Source organism: Alligator mississippiensis, chromosome 11, assembly GCF_030867095.1.
Source record: "Alligator mississippiensis isolate rAllMis1 chromosome 11, rAllMis1, whole genome shotgun sequence".
NCBI classification, from domain to species: Eukaryota; Metazoa; Chordata; order Crocodylia; family Alligatoridae; genus Alligator; species Alligator mississippiensis.
Genome location: NC_081834.1, coordinates 17,583,091 through 17,602,795, shown reverse-complemented (window position 1 = coordinate 17,602,795; position 19,705 = coordinate 17,583,091). Strand labels below are relative to the sequence as shown.

General features: G+C 44.6%; 1 protein-coding gene across 2 annotated transcripts in view; it reads left to right on the top strand.

The window, feature by feature from the left end:
* Nucleotides 1-203: 203 nt before the first annotated feature.
* Nucleotides 204-19,705, top strand: part of ADAMTSL3 (ADAMTS like 3) — a 368,636-nt gene continuing 349,134 nt past the window's right edge. For both annotated transcript variants that reach the window (XM_019477525.2, XM_019477526.2), the window contains exon 1: nucleotides 204-389. In XM_019477525.2, the coding sequence (XP_019333070.2) occupies nucleotides 332-389 (58 nt within the window). In that variant the 5' untranslated portion in view covers nucleotides 204-331. The remainder of the gene's footprint in view (nucleotides 390-19,705) is intronic.

The following is a 19,705-nucleotide window of genomic DNA, read 5'->3' as shown; positions in this document are numbered from 1 at the left end:
GGCCCGGCCTCCGCTGCGCAGAGCCCGGCTGCAGGTGCCGCGAGCGGAGCGGGGCGGGGCTGCTGTCCTTGCGGCGCGCCTGCCCGCTCCGCGCTGCCCAGCGGGGAAGGCAGCTCGTGCCAGGCCCTTGCTAAGGGCGGGCTGTGCTGGGCGGGGCCGGGTGCTCGCTGTGCGCCCCGTTGTCGATTCCCCCTTGCAGCCACGCGGAGATCTTCCTGCGGGGAGGAGGGACCTCGCCGCTGAGCCTGCTTTCTCAGCAGCGCTCCTGGGTGCGCTCGCTGCTGCGAATGTCTACACGTGCAATGACTGCTGTTCGGTTTTACTGCGCACCATGAGCGCTGCGTGCCCCCGGCGGTGCTGTCAGCGGTGGGAGGGCGGCGGCGGCGGCGGTAAGTGGAGGGCTGCTGCGGGCAGCCGCAGCGCTGTTGGTGGCGGGAGGGGGGTGGCAAGCGCCGACCGGTGGCCGGTGACCTCCGGCAGCGTTGGTAGCGGCCAGTGGTGATCGCGGATTGCCCGCAGACGCCACCGGCAGTGTCAGCGGTGTCTTTTCATAGGGGGTACACCGCCGCACTCAGGGGTGCACTTGTACCCGCATGCACACCCTACATGTCGCCAATGCTGCGCCCTAAATTTACTGCCTGCTTGTGCAGGTAGGAAATTTACTGCACAGTAGGCTAATTTACTACACAGTAAATGCCCGCACATGTAGATGGTGACACTTGATTGTACAGTAGATTAGTCTAGTGCACAGTAAAGCGTCTCATGTAGACACGGACCATGCAGTAACATCTGTTCATCAAGGACTTAGAATCCAAATGCACATGACGGACTGTGAGATCTTTGTGTCAGGTTTCTAACTGTGGGGTGTATTGTCAAAGGCTTTGGTACCTGCCGAGTAGGGCGGTGCAAAATTTTGCCGGCAGTTTCATTTCAATGCTGTTTTGACTTGTTTTGAGCTCAAAACAGTAAAATTGAAAAGAAACAGAGAGCTTTGAAACAGCTTGAAACGAAACGAGGCAAGTCAAAACATTTCGAAATTTTCAAAACGTTTCGAGTTTCAAAGCTCAAGCTGGGCTTGCCTGCAGGGAAACAGAAACTAAAGAAAGGCGAAGGAGGGGGTGGGGGGAGTGCTCTCATTGTTGACTATGTAGCTGGCCAGTGACTGTCACCCTTCCCTGAGGTCTCTTCCAATCCCAGTGCTCTGGGGGAGGGATGGAAAAACTGCATAAAAGGCAGCATTGTTTGACCTGCCCTGCTTTCTGCCTTGGTGTCAGTTGAGTGAGGGCGCACCTTAACACACACAGTGTCACCCACCCATGTCATGAGTTTTGCCTGTCAGCAGCTAGAGGGGCAGGGCCCCAGAACCCCCTGCACCGATCTCCTTGACAGCTGGCAGGCTTCGTGGCCTCAGCAGGGGCTAGCATGCCGGCAGCTTTCACCCTGCTGTGCCTTAACACACACACTGTCACCCATGTCATGAGTTTTGCTTGTCCATAGCTTGAGGTGCACTGTCCCCCAAACCTCTGCACCTATCTCCTTGAAACTGGGCAGGCTTCATGGCCTCATCAGGGGCTAGCATCCCTGAAGTTTTGACCCTGCTGTGGCTTAACACATGCATGTGACATGAGCTTTTTGCTTTCAAGACTTTGAGGTGCAGATTCCCCGAAACCTCTGCACCTATCTTCTTGAAACATGGCAGGCTTCATGCCCTCAGAAGGGGCTACCATTCCTGCATGTCTCATCCAAATCAGGCCAGAAATGACAAAGTTATAGGCTGTTTCGAGCTTCCCCATTACAGCCTACGGGCAAAATGTCAAAACAGCATTGAAACAGCGAAACTGCTTCAACGAAACAGAACAGCAGTTTCGAATTGAAACAAAATTCGAAACGAAACACTGTTGTGTTGAAACGCAAGTTGAAACAGTGTCATTTCGCACAGCCCTACTGGCTAGCCTTGGAAGTGCCTAAGCTCATTGGGTACCTAGCATCCTGCTGCTGCATGTGCCCAGCATGACTCCAGTCTAATCGGGTACTTGTCTTCTACTTGGCCAAAGCCCAACTAGAATTCAGGAACTGGATGGCAGGGTGGCCCGGTCAGCTCCATGTCGTTGGCATTCTCAGAGTGCACTTAGTATAGGCCAGCAGTATTGGGCTTCTCACAAAATGCAGAAGCTCTTACCCCTTTCCTTTAAAAGGGAAGAAAACCAAGAGAACATTCTGACCTGTTGTGGTCTGAGTTCTTTGCAATAAGAGGATTGCTCTGTTATTTTTCTAGAGTCAAGAAACAGGTGAAAGCTGAGAGCTGGCATTTTCCAAGGGGTGCCTTGAATCTAATGAGGCATGCTTTGAGTCTACAGAGTTTGAAAACCACCAGTCTACATACAGCTAGAGACAGGAGGTTGAGTGGGATGATTCTTGCTTGTATTGTCACAGAGAAACCTCTCTGGTGCATCTTACTGTCATAGTCAAGGTTAAATCAGTCAGCAGGAGTCATAAATGAGTTTTCTCAGGTCAGATTGGCAGGACTACTGGTGTCTGCTTGCCTTCACCTGCAACTTGGCTCATGTTTTATCTAAAAAAAATCCTGCTATTTCAAGGTCTTGAGGCCCTGGTGGCTCCATTGATTTCTCCTGCTCTCTTCCTGGGGTCCACTGCAGAATCCAATTGCCCAGCCTCCGGGTGACCCAGGCAGTACACACCAAACTGGCTCCACATGCAGGGACTGGGATGTGCACTAGACATGGCACCTGCTCCAGGAGCTGTGCTACACACAGCATCCACCCCAGCAAGTCTGGGACTGTACTGCATATGGCATCTATTCCATCTGGCATGGGATCTATGCTGCCGTCAGCATCTCCCCTCTTGGCTAGTCTGGGGTGCAGGCTGCATGCAGTGCCTGGTCCAACTGGTTTGTGACCTGAGCTGTATGTGATGCCCATGGGTGCCCCATGCAGCATGGGTGCTGGAATGGGCACCTTGTACGGTGCAGTCTTAGACCAACAGTATGGATGCTATATGCAGTGGAGGTCTTGGACCAGCTGGAGCCCATGCCATGTGTGGCACAGGTCCCACACCAGGTGGGGGTTGTGCCGCATGTAGGTCAGATCCCTCAGTGGATGCCATGTGTGCTGGATCCAGCATGTGTGGAGCAGGGGGGGCTGGCTTGTGGACCTACCTCACACCACTCATCTAGACTGTAACACCAGTTGAGTTTGACATGCCTGTTGTAGACACATTTATACTTAGCATCTCTTACATGGTTGCCTGCAATTGCAGGGGAGGGGGCATGGTGACCCAAGTAGCCCTTTCCAGTCCTGTGTTATTATTTTCTTTATTTATTTAGGTGGCTCCTCAGTGTGTGGGGTTTTTGGATTGCTAGTCTGAGGGGATTGACTCTTTCTGTACACTGAACAGGAGGCCCAGACAACCAACTCCGAAATTTTGACAACAGTCCAAAGCCAAGAACCTCAAAGACATCGTGGCATCTCACTTGTTGGCACCCAAGTCCTTTGTTGAATCTGACCTTTTGTGGCCTACAGCTGTGTTGGCTAGTTGTGAGTCTCACGTCCTCAAAGCCGAGTATGTCCATGAAGAATCTCTGCTTCTCTGGGAAGGGCATGTAGCATTCTGTTGATCTTTTCTCTAGCCTGCTTTGGTGACTGGGTACAGTGTTGAGCAGAAAAATTCACAACCCTGCTTTCACCATGGTTTTGTCTGGTACCTAGCATGAAATAACCTTTGGTCACCATTTACATTAGTGGCAAAGCTTCCATTAGTTTCTATGGGGTAGCAGTTTGCTCCTGGTGTCTCCAGAGCTGATAGGAAATAGCTCAGCCAGCACTTCCAGGTTGTGTTGCTGTTGGCCCCTATGCAGAGTGCTTCTTGCACACTCCCCATTTTAGGCCCCCTTGCTTGTTCTTTATTCACAAGTGAATTAAGTCCTGTCCTTGTAGTTCAGGCTGTATGGATGGACTGCTGCAGCCATGCCTTGGAAATCAAAGAACTGGTGGTACCTTGAAGTCTTTTTCCAATGTCTTGAAAAAAATGAAAAGATTTTATTAGAGCCATGGAGGTAAATGATTACTATGCTTGTATTCTTTCATATTACTTATTCATTGCAAAAGTCAGGATAGATATGCACCATAAAGACTAACTGGGTGCATCTACATGAGAAGCTTTACTGTACATTAGACTAATAAAATGCTCAGTAACATGAATGCTGCGTGCCCCCAGAGGCTGTGGGGGCACGGTGAGTTCCTGCAGGTGGCAGTGGTGCTGTTGGGGGCAGGAGCATGGTGGCAGCAAGCGGGGAGCTTCCACAGGCAGCCGCGGCACTCACGGGGGGGGAGGGGTGGCAAGCGCCGACTGGTGGTCGGTGACCACCCACAAATGCTACCAGTGGCAGTGGCGGCAGCTAGCAGTGATTGTGGACTCCCCGCAAATGCCACTAGTGGTGTCAGCCGCGGGGAGCAGGGATGGGGGCAAGCAGTGACTGCCCACAGGCACCACGGGCATTGTTGATGGTGCCTCTTTGCAGGGGGTGCATTGCCATGCTCAGGGGGTGCACATACACCTGTGTGCACCCCCTACATGTCGCCATTGCTCAATAAAGTATCACTGTCTACACGTGCGCAGCAATTATTGTGCCATAGATTAGTATAATGTGCTGTTTTCTAGTACCTGTAGATACAGGTACTAGAAATTGGTGCATTGAACTAATGCGCCAAAGCACGTGTGTAGATGCTGACTGAGCATCCTGATCTCCACATGGCTGGGAGGCCTGGCAGCCGGGACAGCTCTCCCAGCCACGTGGAGATCAGGACATGGCTGGGAGGCAGCATTCTACCTAACTGGGGCAGCTCTCCCTTCCCAGGCTGACCAGGAGCAATATGTGGCCACTAAGTAAGACATATATAGAAAAGATGAGCTTTTGTGAACTCTAGCTTACTTCATCACATACTGTGGCAGCACTGCTCTGTGCTTAGGCTCTGTGGTTAATCTATACAGTGTGCATCTATCCTTCCTTCTGCCTGACTTCAGACTAACATGGCTAACTACTATTTATTCATAGTAGCCATAGGACAGGCTGCAAAGCATGTAGCAGAACATACGGTATAGGAAGACACAGTCCTTTGCGTCAAGAGCTTGTTGCCTAGTGGTGTACATGACACAGATAGACTTATGTACTATAGATGAGAAGATAAAATGATGGGTGTGTGAGCATTTATTTTAGTCTTACATTATTTGAATACCAGCAGTGAAAAGGCCTAAAGCATATGATTGTCTTTGAAATGAACTCCATAAACTACCTGCAATATGACAATGATATATGCCTGGACTGAGTTCCTCTAATTCTTGTTCTGCTGAAAAAGAATGGACGTTTTTCCTTCTCTTTTCTGCCAATCAGTTCCATATTCTGTACTTTAATACTATGAGTGGCCATTTGCTGTTACTGCCCAATGGAAAGCTTGAGTTGAGAAAAATATTGAGGATCATTTAAATCAGAACACACAGCTTCAGGAACTATGTGTATATATGTAAAGACAGATTTTGCCTCTGTGTTCTTCGTCTCTTACAAGGGAATAGTATGAGCATATGTCATCATTGTGTTTGCTGGTTGTATGTACAATCCAGCTGTTTAAATACAATCTATGTTTTTGGAACAAACACAGGAAGTAGCAAGAGATCTGCTAGTTGAAGAATCTTCTTTTTGCTTGCCAAAACCTGTGTAAGAGTGCAAACTCTCTTGCTTTAAGAGAGGGTTCAAAAATAGATAAAGCCAGTTCAGTGTATTATATACTTCACTTAACTCACCTTGCACAAGTAGAAGAAAACAGAAGGAGGTACATTCTGGGTATAGGCAGGCAGACAACTTATACTTAAATGGAGAACAAATTTAACATAGAACTGTTTTGTGTGTCCTCTCCTCTTTCATGGTAAGTGAAAACTAAACTGGGCAGCTTATCCTGAGTAGAATAAGGCTAAGCAGCTTTAGCTTCCATTTACCATGGGAAAGAAGCAGACGCATGAAATAGCAGAGCTGCTAAAATACGGTAAGTCCTCCCTCCACTTTTAACTTTGTCTCTGAGTCTGAAATGTAGTTAGTAGATGATTCCTACTTTTTGGCCTCATAGTCCTGCTTTAGCATTTCATTGTACTCTCTTTCTACTGCTGTGGCTAAGACCAAGAAATATTATCTGACTGTGGACAATATATAGACCTATGCCACCTTTTTATAATTTTTTTTAGCTTAAAGGGTGTGTCAGGATGAGATATGGCCACTGACTATAGTGGACCAAAAATGAAATATTTCTCAGCAAATAGTACATTAATTAAAGAATATAGATTTTGAGCACCCTAAAAATCTTTGCAAAAGCAAGTTGAATTTAGTAACTAGATTCAGAGAAAAATAAAATATTTTGACTTTGATTTGAAACTCTTTGGTTTCAAAACTGACCTGAAAAAAATGTTTTGAACAGAAGTGGCAAATAACCAGAAAACAGTGTTACAGGTCCATCTGAAACTAATTTTTTATTTTAGATTTTTATTTTGGCCAGTAAATATAAGAGTTCATTATGTGTACAGCTCTATGCCAGACTGGCTATTCTGGGCTTCAGGTGACCCATAAGCAGCCACACATGGCTGTTCAATTGCCAAGTAGGCAGGCTTGTCTAGTGGCTATCAGTTAGAACAGACCTTAAAGCTGCTCAGAGTTATGCCGCAAGTTGCACTGAAGCAAGGCAGAATTCAGGAGATGCAGAAAGGACACAGAGCCCCCTTTACTCACCTCCATCCTGGTCTGCAAAACTTATTTTGTTCCAAAATGATTTTTCATGATGTAATCTCTCAACCTTTCAAGCAGGTTTTTATGCACTTTATATTATACTATCTACCATACCAGTTTCACTTGTACTTCTGTGCTATAAGTTCCCTGGAATGGAGATCAGTCACCTGTTTAACTCAGATATTGTACAGAACTGGTTAACTTACAGCACTACAAATATATTCTACTTGTGTTGAGTAGCACCTTTGTTCATCATGGTCATTGACCTCAGTGGAATTACTCCTGAGGTAGAACTCAAGTGTGTGAATCTGACTAATAATAAATAATTAAAGCAACCTGGAAGTCTAGAAAAAATATTCAAAATTAGAATAAAAGTAGCCAAATTAAAAATGGGAAAACAAGGTTTTGGAAATGTTTATTGAATTTCCCCCTACTTTTTGATATCAGAGCTAGAGCTGGTAAAACAAAATGAAAAGCTTAGCAGGGAAGAAAAATAACCAAACTCAGTGCAGATTCCACCCTACTCCCCACTCCCAATTTTCCGACCAGCCTGCTCAATAATAATGATTTGGTAAGCGGCTTAAAGTTCTCTTGATGTATGACTGAAGAATGTATGTAGGCCTGTATAATTTGTATTGTTTGAATAAATATATTTGAAGCTACTGACAATAGGCAGACTGAATTAATATAAAAGTAATTTGGTCTGCCCTAACACAGTCTAGGGGTGGATGTAGCATTTACAGTGATAACAGGGATTTTGCCACCTGTCAGCAGTTCTCTTTCTCTGCCAATCTTTCTCCCCTTTCATTCAAGAAGCTCCTTTCCTGAACCACTTTTTGGAAACAAAATAGGACATCAAGGCTAGGCACAGACCTTCAAAAAGCCTGAGCCTGAATTGATTCAATCTTTGTATGTTAGTCTAACCTAGCTAGGTTTAACTGGCTTGTAACCAAACAGACATGCTCTCTGGGCTGAGGAAATTCAGGCACATACCTGCTGTGGCTCGGGCTAGAAGCTAGGGGGTACTAGAGAAGCCCTCCCTTCCCTTTTACAGTACTGAGCTGGGGGACCGGGTGCGTGGCCAGGCCCCAGCAGGACTCTCATTAGGGAGTTCTGCCTGCACCATCCCAGGCTTTTCCCGGCTGGCTGCTCAGGGGGTGGGAGTGTTGCCAGCCCCCAGCCCCCTGCTAGCACTCTGAGGCAAGGTGGGCTGGGCAATGCATGCATCTGATGATGATATGGAGCTTTTCAATCTCCTTCCCTGCTTCTTTATACTGTCTGCAGCAAACTGACAGGCAAGCAAGCCAGCAGGGAGCTGATAACAGTATTTATCACCACATCAGCAAAACAATAGCCTCTCTCCATTAGTTAAAATTCTCCTTAAACAGCTTACTAGCTGACCTGTTGATTAGCTCGAAAAAGCCCTAAGTGGTCATGGATCTGTCTGCCTGTTCCAGTGAGATTGGACACGCACACACGCAGACACCTCTCAGCATTATCTAGCATATCACATGCCTAGGGTCCATTGGGCTGGGGTCTGTGTTGTGGGAGATGGGAGGGAGGGAGTAGGGATCCTTGCTTGAGCAGCAAGGAGAGGGGAAGCCAGGCAGACCCTGCTGTGCCTGCAGTCTCTGCCGGAGCTCTGGCCAAGGACCAGAGGGACGAGACCAGCCCTGCTGTGGAGCAGAGAGCTCCTCCCAGCCCAGAGTACATGCTGGGATGCTGGGGGAGTCTGGTTTATCTTAAACCAGCAAAGTGTCTGGGGCAGACATTGCATAAACTGGTTTGAACCAAATCAGTCAAGTCTGATACACATTCAACTAGGTTCATCTCAAACTGGTTTCAGCCATTTTCAACCTGGTCTATGTACACTGCACATCTGTTCTGTTACAGGTTTAAACCGGTTTCTGATCACTTAAACCGGTTTATGTATAGTGTCTGTCCCTAGCCCAATAAGCAGTTTCTAGCGTCCTGCAGAAACTTCATGGCTACATTTTCAGAAACTAAATTTTGGTTTGTAACAACTAAGGAAAAAGGCTCACATACCATGATTGTCATATTGTAAAGGTAAAGTGCTATTAACTCAATCTATTTGAATATATGATTGAGCATTTCTTATAGCAATAAGTTGATAGAATGCTAGTTGCTAAGTGGGTTTTGTCATTATTCCAGAGCTTCTGGTTCAGACTTTAATCTTCAATCTCTCTCCAGGGCCTTACTGAAGTAAAATTACCTGATAACAGTTAATAATGGCTATTACTGACATAAGATGTATGATAGAAACTCCATGAGAAAATCAAAACACTCCCACCAGGAAACTAGGCCACTGGAAGTCAGAGTATTGTATATCAGGAACAAATACCAGACTAAAGTTCTGTGGTCTGTAATACAGATTTGGAAGATACCTCATTTCAAGGTTAAAAGGCAATTACTGTCTTCATATCAGTAACTGTAGTATACAAACATAAGGCTTTAACTCATTCCTTGCCTTTGGGAGATAAAATATATCTCTGTAAGTGAACTTACATGTGGTACTACATGCAGAAGGACATTCCTTGCCTCGGTAAGTAAGTCAGGGTTATTTTTCACCTGCTGACTTTATTGTTTGCCTTATGCCAGCACTACAAGCTCCTTGTTAAAGATCAACATATCCTGAAAGATTCTGTACTCAACAAAGAGCTAGCCATATCATGCATATTGTATGAAATATTTATTTGTGGCATGATTGTTTCTTTTTCAGGATACTGCAGAACTCAGCTGCTCAGTCTCAGATAAACATCCCATATATTTATTTATTAATACATATTAAGAACGCAGAAGAAATGACATTTTAAACAGAAAAAGACCAATTTTAAAAATGGCTATTTTAATAATAGATTACTTTCAAATGTTATTTTAGACCCAAGATTATAGATCTTTGTGGTTTTCCTTTGAAAGAACAATTATTCATCTTCCACATCCCTACATATACTGGTATTTGATAATCAGTTTATAAGCAAAGTGTAACAATGAAGCTATTGATTTTTCCCCATGAAATAAAATACAAGCATTTTAGATATACATGTATTTCCTCTTACAGTACAATATACTCTTTTTAGTTTTGTGTACATTAGACTGAAAGGGTCAGTTTCTGCTCTCACGTACAGTTACAATATAGCTTCATCTACTTGATTTTACACTGGCGTAACTGAAGTCTGCTTCAGTCTGAGGCCATATGCTAACTCTTCATCCTTTGCCTAAAACTCGCATTTCCATATTAAATTATTGTGTGGAATGAAGAGGAAAGAGGGACAAATTCTTTCAGTTCAGCTTTATACCCTCAGAACTTCACTGACTTAAAGGGAGTTAGTGTGAATTCATACCAGTATAACAGCCGGTCATATTTACATCTGTGCTTTCACTTTTAGGGAAAATAGGACAGAGGAAGTTCCAGTGTATAATAATAGAGCTGGTAGGAAAGTGTATATCAAAGATCAATTGACAAAAATATGGGGAAAGAATTACATTTTTCTGTTTTCTAACCAGCTGTATTTGTTATCTTTAAAGTGTAAATCTTCAGAATTTGTAAATGGTCTGTTTTTTTAACCCTGCTGGTTCATCTTTACACCCACACTGGTAACACCACCAAGCAGATGGTATTCAATTAGAAGCCCATTGAATGATAATAAAAATAACTACTACATTTACTGGCTGACAGAGAATCTAGGACCTTGTGTGCTCCATCTCTACTGAGTTAAATGAGTCCCTTGTGGAAAATAAAAACATTCCCATCTCCTTTAGTAGCCCCAGAATAACACAACTGATACATGGAGCCAGTTTACCTCCTCAGTTGCATCCCGGCAGTGCTGTTGACTTTAGAGGAGTTACAAAAATGTAATGGAGGGAAGAATTTATCTCATTTTGCTGCAGCTTGGCAAGGACAGAGTACTTACTCTGTACCATGTAGGCAGCTGCCTGTCCATGGTGAGGCAGGTAAGGACACAGGGTTACTTTGTCCTTTGGTAATAATTTACAATACAATTCAGATATGAATGTGTAGAAATTAGGAGGCAAGGGTGACTGTCAATTTAAGGGGGAAAAAGGAAGAGAATAGGTCTTGGAGGAGAAAAAGAATACACAGACTTGCTCTTCACTTTTTTTTAAATTCTGTCATTAGCCCATAAATTACAGGCACTATTGCGGATTTTATCGCTTCCTCCCATTTCCCTTTACCGACTTCAGGTGTTACTTGTCACAATCTTATGAGGCAGCAATATTATGTGACCACTCATGCATTAGTGCCTATGTTAAAGCTTTTATATTCTTATTGCAATGCACAAGGCTGGGAACCAGGAAATGTTGGTTTGGTTCCAGGCTCTGCCAAATACACCCTGTGCAAAACTGCATAAGTGACCTGCAACAAGTTGTCCCCAAAGATCTTCACCCTTCTGCCAGGGAGGTCACTGACCTACCCTTCTTTTTTTTCCATCTCTGGCTTATTTTGCTCTTACCCACATTCCTTCCTTCTTTCAGCCCTTTACTGCCCTCTTCTTTCCCACCCTATCCTCATTTACCCTGATTTCCCTCACTCACTTGTTCCTTGTCACCCTCCCCCAATTCACTCTTTATTTTTCTTCCTCCTCTTCAGACATTTACATGGTAAAAGGAAACAACTCCTGTATGAAAGCTTGCGTCTTCCACTCCCCTTCATAACTTACCCACTGTCCTCCTTGTAAAGTTTCGTTGAGAAAAAGTAATGTTCCTGTTGACCGTAGTCTATTGCTGTCCATGGTTTGCAACACTGGCAATTCCCCAGAGCTCTTATGCCAGTGTGCATATGATAGGCTGCTTGCCTCACATGGCATTGACATACTCCAGAACATTTTACTCCTGACAATCACAGAAGTGGCAGCAATCAAAGTCTTCGAGGACATAAACCTGTGGCACTCCTGCAGAAGAACAGACAGCACAAAGTAAACAGGCTCAGAAGTTCAAGCATGGTCTGTACATAGTCCTCAAGGGAGATGAATTTGGGGGGGCGGGGCAGGGAGGTAGCAAAGTCTGGAGGGGAAAGAGTTAAGAAGCACGTAAGTTATGACTAAGTAAACATAAAACTCTTTACCTCGGCAATATATATTCCCACTTATCTGAATGCTGATCTTCTGTACGTATCTACATGATTTCAAATTAAGGGTATATTAATCATCTGAATCCCTCCATCAGAGGGTATGCCACAAAACCATATAGCAATCTCGTAAACATGTTACAAATTGAGCTCTAAATATCAGTACTGACATTTTGGTTAGGGCTTGACTATTAAAGTACAATAAAAAATAAATACTGGTCCATGCCATCTGAATCATTAAGTGTTTATTCTGGAGGGAAGACTAATGAAATTTAATACATCTGCTCCTACTGTGCAGGATCATAAATATGCAAATGAACCTCAAGTTGCTTTACTTGAGGTTTAAAAGGAATTTGTTAAGAAAAGAATTGGCAATTTTTATTCTAATGCTTGAAATTACTATTTGTACATATTGCTGGGGTTAACATTGCAGTCATTTAAACATAAGCTGTACAAGCAATAAGCAACTTTCTCCAGTTGTGTTTAGATGTATAACGTAGACATAGGGTCTGTCTACTTTTCCTTTGTAAGACATGGGCTACGTGTTTTTCTTTCCTACCTATTTTTCTGGTCATATATTAATGGTGCTGTCATCTTTCATCTCACTGGGTGAGGAGAGATGTGGAGGGCAATGCCTTTCATAGCTTCTGGGGATCAATTTAAAACATACAGGCTCATACTGTGCCTGTATGTTTCAATTGATACTTTTTACACCAGTAGCAAAATTAGGTTCTTGTATAGCATCATATCAATGTATGATCCTTGTAGTGTATGACTGATCTCTGTCCCAACGAGGTTGTTGCCTAAAATAAAATACCCAGTATAATACAATGTAATATTGTTGCAAGTTATGTACCATGTTAGAGTGTATATGATATAAGTTGCATAAAATCCAACATTTTTTCCTTTTCTAGTCACTCAGTTGTAGATCTACAATTGATAATTGAGGGCTTTCAGACCAAAATTTTGTTTCTGAAAATGTAGCCATGAAGTCTCTGCAGGACACTTCCAGTTTGGTACTCATTAAACTTAATCCTGATTTATGAGCCAAATCTTTTCCCAGACTGTTTCAGTGGAGCTCAGACTTGTAGTTTTGCCAAAGATTTCCCTGCAACTAGTATAGGTTTTTTTTATGAGTGCAAATGGTTTGCATGAACATTAGAATGATTCAGTTGAACATGCTTTGAGTGGACATCATTCAGAGAGACACTGCACTTGTTTCCTAATATGAAGATATCTGGGGGGAAAAAACTGTATCTTTTTCTCTTTTAAACTTGAATATCCTCTTTTGCTGCGAGCCTAGAGGTTGAATTATGATAATCACAATGTACTAAAACTGGCATGTTCTGTATGCTCGTGGACTTTGGCTAAAATGAGATGTTCCCTTTCTTGATTTGGCTAAAGTTTTGTTTCATGCAACCCCTTTTCTCTATCCTTCCCGCTTGCAGCATTCAGTCTTACTTGAAAGCTTTAGTTGTTCCAATCAAGCATGAAGCTAAGAAGAATGAGAGTGTTTCATTGCTGAGATCAGTAGCAAAAACACATGGTTTTAAGTTAAGACAAAATAAATAAAGAATAAGACCATCATAGTTCCAACCAACTTCCTTGTGAGACCATGCCAGCTGTACAGTTGGACAAGATCATGGCAGTAATTGTTCAATGAAATAATAAGCATAAACCTCCATATTTCACAATTTTATGGACAACAAGGGCCTTACAATTGCCATGTTTAATAGTCATCTAGATGCTACATATTTTACAGTCCAACAAAAAGAAAGCATATGTGCAATGAAAAGCATTACTACTGACAAAAGATTAATACAGAAATTATACATGTGTATTTTGAAATGTGCAACAATCTCAGAATTGCTTCCCTTTACAAAGATGACATGCAAACCACACAAAGCCTACTTTGAAAAACTACAAATTAAAAATTGACATACTCATCTCCATGACATTATTATTCATTATAAGTGTTTATGTTGATTTTGGAATTGCTTATGGATTAACCAAGATGGGGGCCTATTGTGCTCAGAATTGTATCAGCACACAACAGCAGACAATCCCTGCCCTGAAGAATTTAGACATTAGAACTTGCTTTTGACAAAAACATTTTAGCTCAAAACATTTTGTTTCAATCATCTTGTTCAATGAACTTTTTATCACTGGGACCCTGCCTAGATATTGCTGATCCCTAGACCTGTCACTTGGGACAATTTGGTGGGTCCGCTCCAGAGACCCGACTCTAACCATAGCCTGCTCAGATGTGTAACTAATAATTTTTGCACTGTGGACAAAACCTTGTTAGTGGGAGGGATAGGATGCCTCTAAGTTGCAGTCCAGAGCTATTTATGCTGGTTAGAGAACAAGTCAGGGGTAAGAACCGTGCAGGAACAGAAAGAGGTTTATCCAGACACATAATCCCTCTCAGTCACTGATACTAAGTGATCAGTCCTTCATATAAGCAGATGTAAAAATAAGAATTTCTCAGAAGCCTTGACAAAAAATTGACAAAATTACTAGAATGAAATCCAACCCCTCATCCACTCCCAGAAGGTTTGGTTCTGGTGGGAAGCAAACCCAAAGCCGTACTGTTTCATTTACTATCTGCAAGCCCAGTGCTCGACTCATTGCACTACAAATCAGGTAATTTCTGCTTATTCTTTTGGGAGTGAAAAAAGAAGCCTACACTTCCCTCCTCCACCTCCCCCCCCAAAACACTGTTCAGGGAAAGCAGATCCAGCTCAGTGAGGGGCTTGGATCTTCTCTCTCTCCTGCGTAGTCACTTCTGTCCCTGCTGATAAGCTAGTAAGTGCCATGGGGCCCACAAGAGATTTCCCAGTGTAGTGATCATGTCTGCTTCATTTGCAGGTGGTTCTACCTCTGAACTCTGGTGAAAGCAGAACACCAGTATCTTAGTGCAGGGAGCAAACCAAAGCAAACCCTTGCCAGGGCCTCTACATACTTCTCTGCCTGGAGATGTGATACTTGCCACAGGAAGGGGAGCAGAGCTCAGAATGTAAGTGTGCCTCCCCGCTCTGCTAGAAAGCTCCTTTTTCACTCCCTCAACAAGCTTCATCTGGAGCAATGACCCGTGGCCAACAGTGGCTGCAGCAGGTGCCTCCATGTTTGTAAGAATCCACTGAGCAGGGTTTTTGTAAAAATGACTGACTGGTAGAACTCAAACTCACAATCTTTGAATGTCCAAAAGTCATGTCTTGAATGTCTACAAACCCAATCCACCATCCACTGCACCACAAAGAGTAAAAATATACCTTTTTACTGCCACTGTTTGAGGCATTGATCTCTTTAGCAGAGTAGCCCGTATTCCTGGGTTTTTAGGCTTACAAAGTTCTGGTTTGTTTTTCAGTGGAGCCACTGTCACGCAAACACGGATTCAATTATATGTATTGGCGCTCAACCCCATAACAGTCTTCATGAGAAATTAAGGCAATTACCACCAGTCACAGCTTTGCCAACTTATTTTCAAGTTGAAATGAAGTATTGTGTAACACCCCCAAAAATATTTCTGAAAAATTCAACTCCTCAGTGCAATGCTCCTTTCCCACCCCAGTGAGGGATCATCCTCACTATGGCCCTGGAGATGACGGCCCTAGTACTTCTGGACAGAGGGTCTTCTAGGGAGCGCCTGGGAGGTCCCCAATACCAGTTACTTGTGGGGAAGACTTGAAAGGTAATGGCCCTTTGTTGTGTAGCTGAGGGGCTGAAGGAAAAGGGGCTGGCCCTGTTACTTTTCTAGGAAGTCAGAGTTCTTTGCTGGAAAGCTACAAATGTCTTTAACCCTGGGAGCCACAGATTTAAAGAAATGTGATGCTCTACCAACTGAATTACCCAGACTCAAGTAACCATACTGACACAGCTGGATTGTCAGTCCTAGGGCGGTAACCTGCTCTAGGTTAATGTCCATTTCATTTATTTGTTCAGTTCAAATTCTACTTCCGTTTGTTTAAAAAAAACATAAATTGGAGGTGGGAAAGGAAGATTTTTTTTTTTCTGTATTTTTTCCAATTTTTCCCAAGTGATGAATTATTGGTTGGTTTTTTTTAACATAAGAAAAAGTGCCATTTTCACAAGGTTTAAAAAATAAGTTCAGGACCAAATATTTCAAAATGTTCTTACAAAAACGTCCTCTTCAATGCTTTTTCATCCAGCCCAACCAGATCCATTCTCCTCCCAGGCCTTCTACAGGGCAGGAAGGTCACAGTCTCACTTCCATGTTTTCTCCCCTTAGGAAAAAAAGAAAAATCTGCCTGGGTGTCTTGGCGGATCTGCAGTCTGACCACTCTTGTCCTCAGCTCATGCACTCATTGAATCAAAGCATTTAATTCTTTAACACGTGTCTTGATTTACAGGAATAGCAAGATTGAATACAAGCAGTTCTGGTTTGATGGTGTAGTTGTGATTATCTCTGCTTTGCATGCAGAAGAGTCCTGAGTTAAAGCTGCAGTGTAGCCAGGTTCTCTGACTGCTGGTGCCCAGGCATTAGTGCTATTTTTCTGTTTTGACCATCTGATACACACTCTGCCTCTGCCTAATGGCCCTCATGTTCACCTACTGGCACTGCTGCCATCAAAATGGGCACCTACCTTGCTGAGAGCTCTCATGGAAGAGAAGAGTGGGAAGATTGAGTGGAGGAAAGCTTTTTTTGTGTCTGTTTACACCATGAGAAATGACCTTGCCTAATTCCATGGTTTTGGTTGTGCAGGCTAACAAGAGGAAGAAAACCAAGTCTGTACCCATTTCACTGGAGTAGATTCTTTTTACCTTCCAGGGAAAAGAAACCCCTTCACATGTGGAGTAAAATGGAAAAAAGAGACCAATTTTTCTATTTTTCCAGACCAAAATGCAACTGGTCGCAAAGCAGCAGGTGAGGCAGAACAGGTAGCCTCCTTCAGTGAAAAAGAATCCCCACACTCAAGGTTTGGGACAGTAACAGCAACAGGGCAACCTCTATGTATAACCTGGGTAGCTCAGCTGGAAAAGTGTCAGACTTTAATCTGAGGGTTCAAGTCTCTATTTAGGCAAATGCTGTTTTTCAAAATTGTATCTAAGGTCCAATTTCTAAGTAAATTCCAACCTTGACAGGCCCTGTCCCTTGCCTCTTCTTTCATGTTTTCCAGGGTTGAGGTTCCCAAGCTTCCCATCTCTGGTGGGGTTGGTCCCTGACTGGGATGGGACAGGAGCTCTGCTGGAGGAGCTGAGCATTTTGGACAATATGGTTTTCTTTGTACTAAAAAGTTAATTTCAGCTTGAATAACTTTCTTCTCATTGTATATGGTACTTAATTGAATAAGTGAAAAGGGAGGAGAGTTTACAAAAAACAAGATTCAGCATGCTTGTTCCCCCAGGAAATCAATAATGAAAAGGGAAGAAAGCATTTCAAGGTTTCCTTACAAGCGTCCCCTGGATGTGCTGCACGCTATTTCACCCAGCATCACTGGGTCCAGTACCCCTCACCGCTGTGCAGGAGCAGCCACACAGGGCAGAGGGATGTCCCTTCTACACGAGGACAGCTCAGGAGAGCCATGGGCCCCAGCTGCTCGCCCACCCCTAGTTGCACTACTGGCCAGGCTGTTTGATTTGCAGATTCTCAGAGCTTTAGAGATTCAAGTGGGAAACCAGTTCCAGAGCCTGGAAATCCTGGCATGAGCTCAGGGCCAGATTAATCTGTAGTAGGCCCTAGGCAAACAAACTGCCAGGCTGGTCGAGATCCTCCTTCCCACCCCAGCACTGTTGCCCCCAGGGAGCGGGGCTTGGAGCTGCTGCTAGGAAGCAGCCAGAGCAGTAGCAAGGGCAGTGGAGGGGAGGGGAAGGGAAGGGAAGGGAGGCAGACAGGGCCATTTGCGCTGCTGCGGTGGGAAGGGCTGGGGCCCTTGCAGCTCAGGGCCTAGGCATGTGCCTAGTTTGCCTATGCGTTAATCCAGTCCGGCATGAGCTGCCAAGGCCTGTGGCTCCAGAAGACTGTGTGGCAGGGCTGCCCAGGAGCCAGAGGGCTTGGGACGGGAGAGACATCAGCTTCACTGAGCACCCTCTAGCTTTTCTGCTTTTCCTAAACAAAACGCTACTGGGACATCCAGACTGCAGACAAGTAAAATAGCACTTTTTGTCAGTTCAATTCAAACTGGAAAAAAAGAAAAGGATCCCTTCATTTCTCCCCCCGGATTCCCCAGGCTGGAGCCCCTTCTGGCCAGGCAGCTCCGCACAGCACACATCAGAAGGGTGAACAATCTGAGAGCAACAATTTAGTTAGTGCTGTGATTTCTTGGAGGTGGGTTAATTGGTTGGGATTAAGTTAAAGGGAAAGAAAAGGCAAGGAAAAGCGTGAAGGGCACAAGGCAGGGATGAGGAGGGGTAAGAGGGAGTGAAGGAACTGGCAGGGGAAGGGCATGGAGGGCAAGAGCAAACCCAGCCAGCAGGGGAGAAAATCTAGTCAGAGCTGTCAAAAGTTCTCAAAGTGGATACAAATTTGCTGTGGCTGCTTTCTGCACCCACATCTATAGTTGGCATTTCTACTCTATTCCCTCCATTTTACCTTTTCCCACCCATTTCACAACTGCATTGCAAAACATGCAGATGGCATTGGACACTGGCAACGCGTAGCGGATACACACATGTGCATGTGCACCCCCTGAGTCTGGTGGTGCACCCCCTACAAACCCCCTGTGGGCGGTCACTGCTTGCTACCCCCACCCCTGCATCGTCGACATGGTCAGTGGCATCTGCGGGTGGTCAGCGATTGCTGCTGGCTGCTGTTGATGCTGCCGGCGGCGTCTGCAGGTGGTTGCCAACCTCTGGTTGGCACTCACCACCCCTCCCCCCTCGCCGCCAACCCTGCTGGTAGTGTCTGTGGCAGCTCTCGTCATTCATGGTGCTGGAGAACTATGGCATCTAAAAGTCACTTTTTTAATCTATTCTCTCCTTCAGTCAGGTAGAGTTGCAATGCCAGTGTGTCTCATGAAAAAATGTACATAGCTCATCGTGGCTAACAGTTTGGAGACAGCTAGAAGGAAAAACAAATGATATATTTAGGAGAGGAGCCTGGTTGGGTTGAAAGCAGAGAGGAAGGACAAATGTTTGGACAAGACTTCCTGTTAAAAACATTAGAACTATATCTCCAAACCTTGTTTTGAATTTATCCACACAGGAAGCAGAAAGTTTTATGTTCTAAATATGACCATTGGGCAACAAGACTGTGGTCAGTTGCTAGTAACCCAGCAAAGTATTTTTCCAGCTTGTCGGAGGGAGCCCGTTAGGTACCAAGGGCTGCACAATACTTGCACAGTGGAGCTCTGCTCTGCAAAGTAATCATGGACCTTGGGCAGCTTCTCCCTCAGCAGGGCTGGGAGCTGCTCCTCAGAGCTCACTCCTTATTGTTTTAGCCTGTGCAACCGAGGCAGCTCCGGGGAGTCACTTGTGTCCGGTTCAGACTCCAGAATCAACAGAACTGGGGACTGAGTGAGGTCCAACTTGGGGACACCTGTGCAACAGGCTCCCCTGTGCCCGCTAGTTACACCTGTGCAACTTCACCAACAAGGAAAGGGTACGGCGTGATCACAGATTTTTAAATTTAATTTTTTAAAGAAAATTTGTTGTGTTCCAAGCCAAATCAGCCAAATCGATTCCAGATCCGTGAGTCATTCAAGAACCGTATGTGGCCCTACTATGGGCAAACATCCTCCACCCCCACCTGGGGCTTCAGATGCTTTCAAATCATTTGGCGGGCTTCCTCCCTGCACGCCCAAGGCTCGGATGCCCCCCAGTTCAGGTTGTCGGGAGCAAGCTAGAGAGGAGTTTCC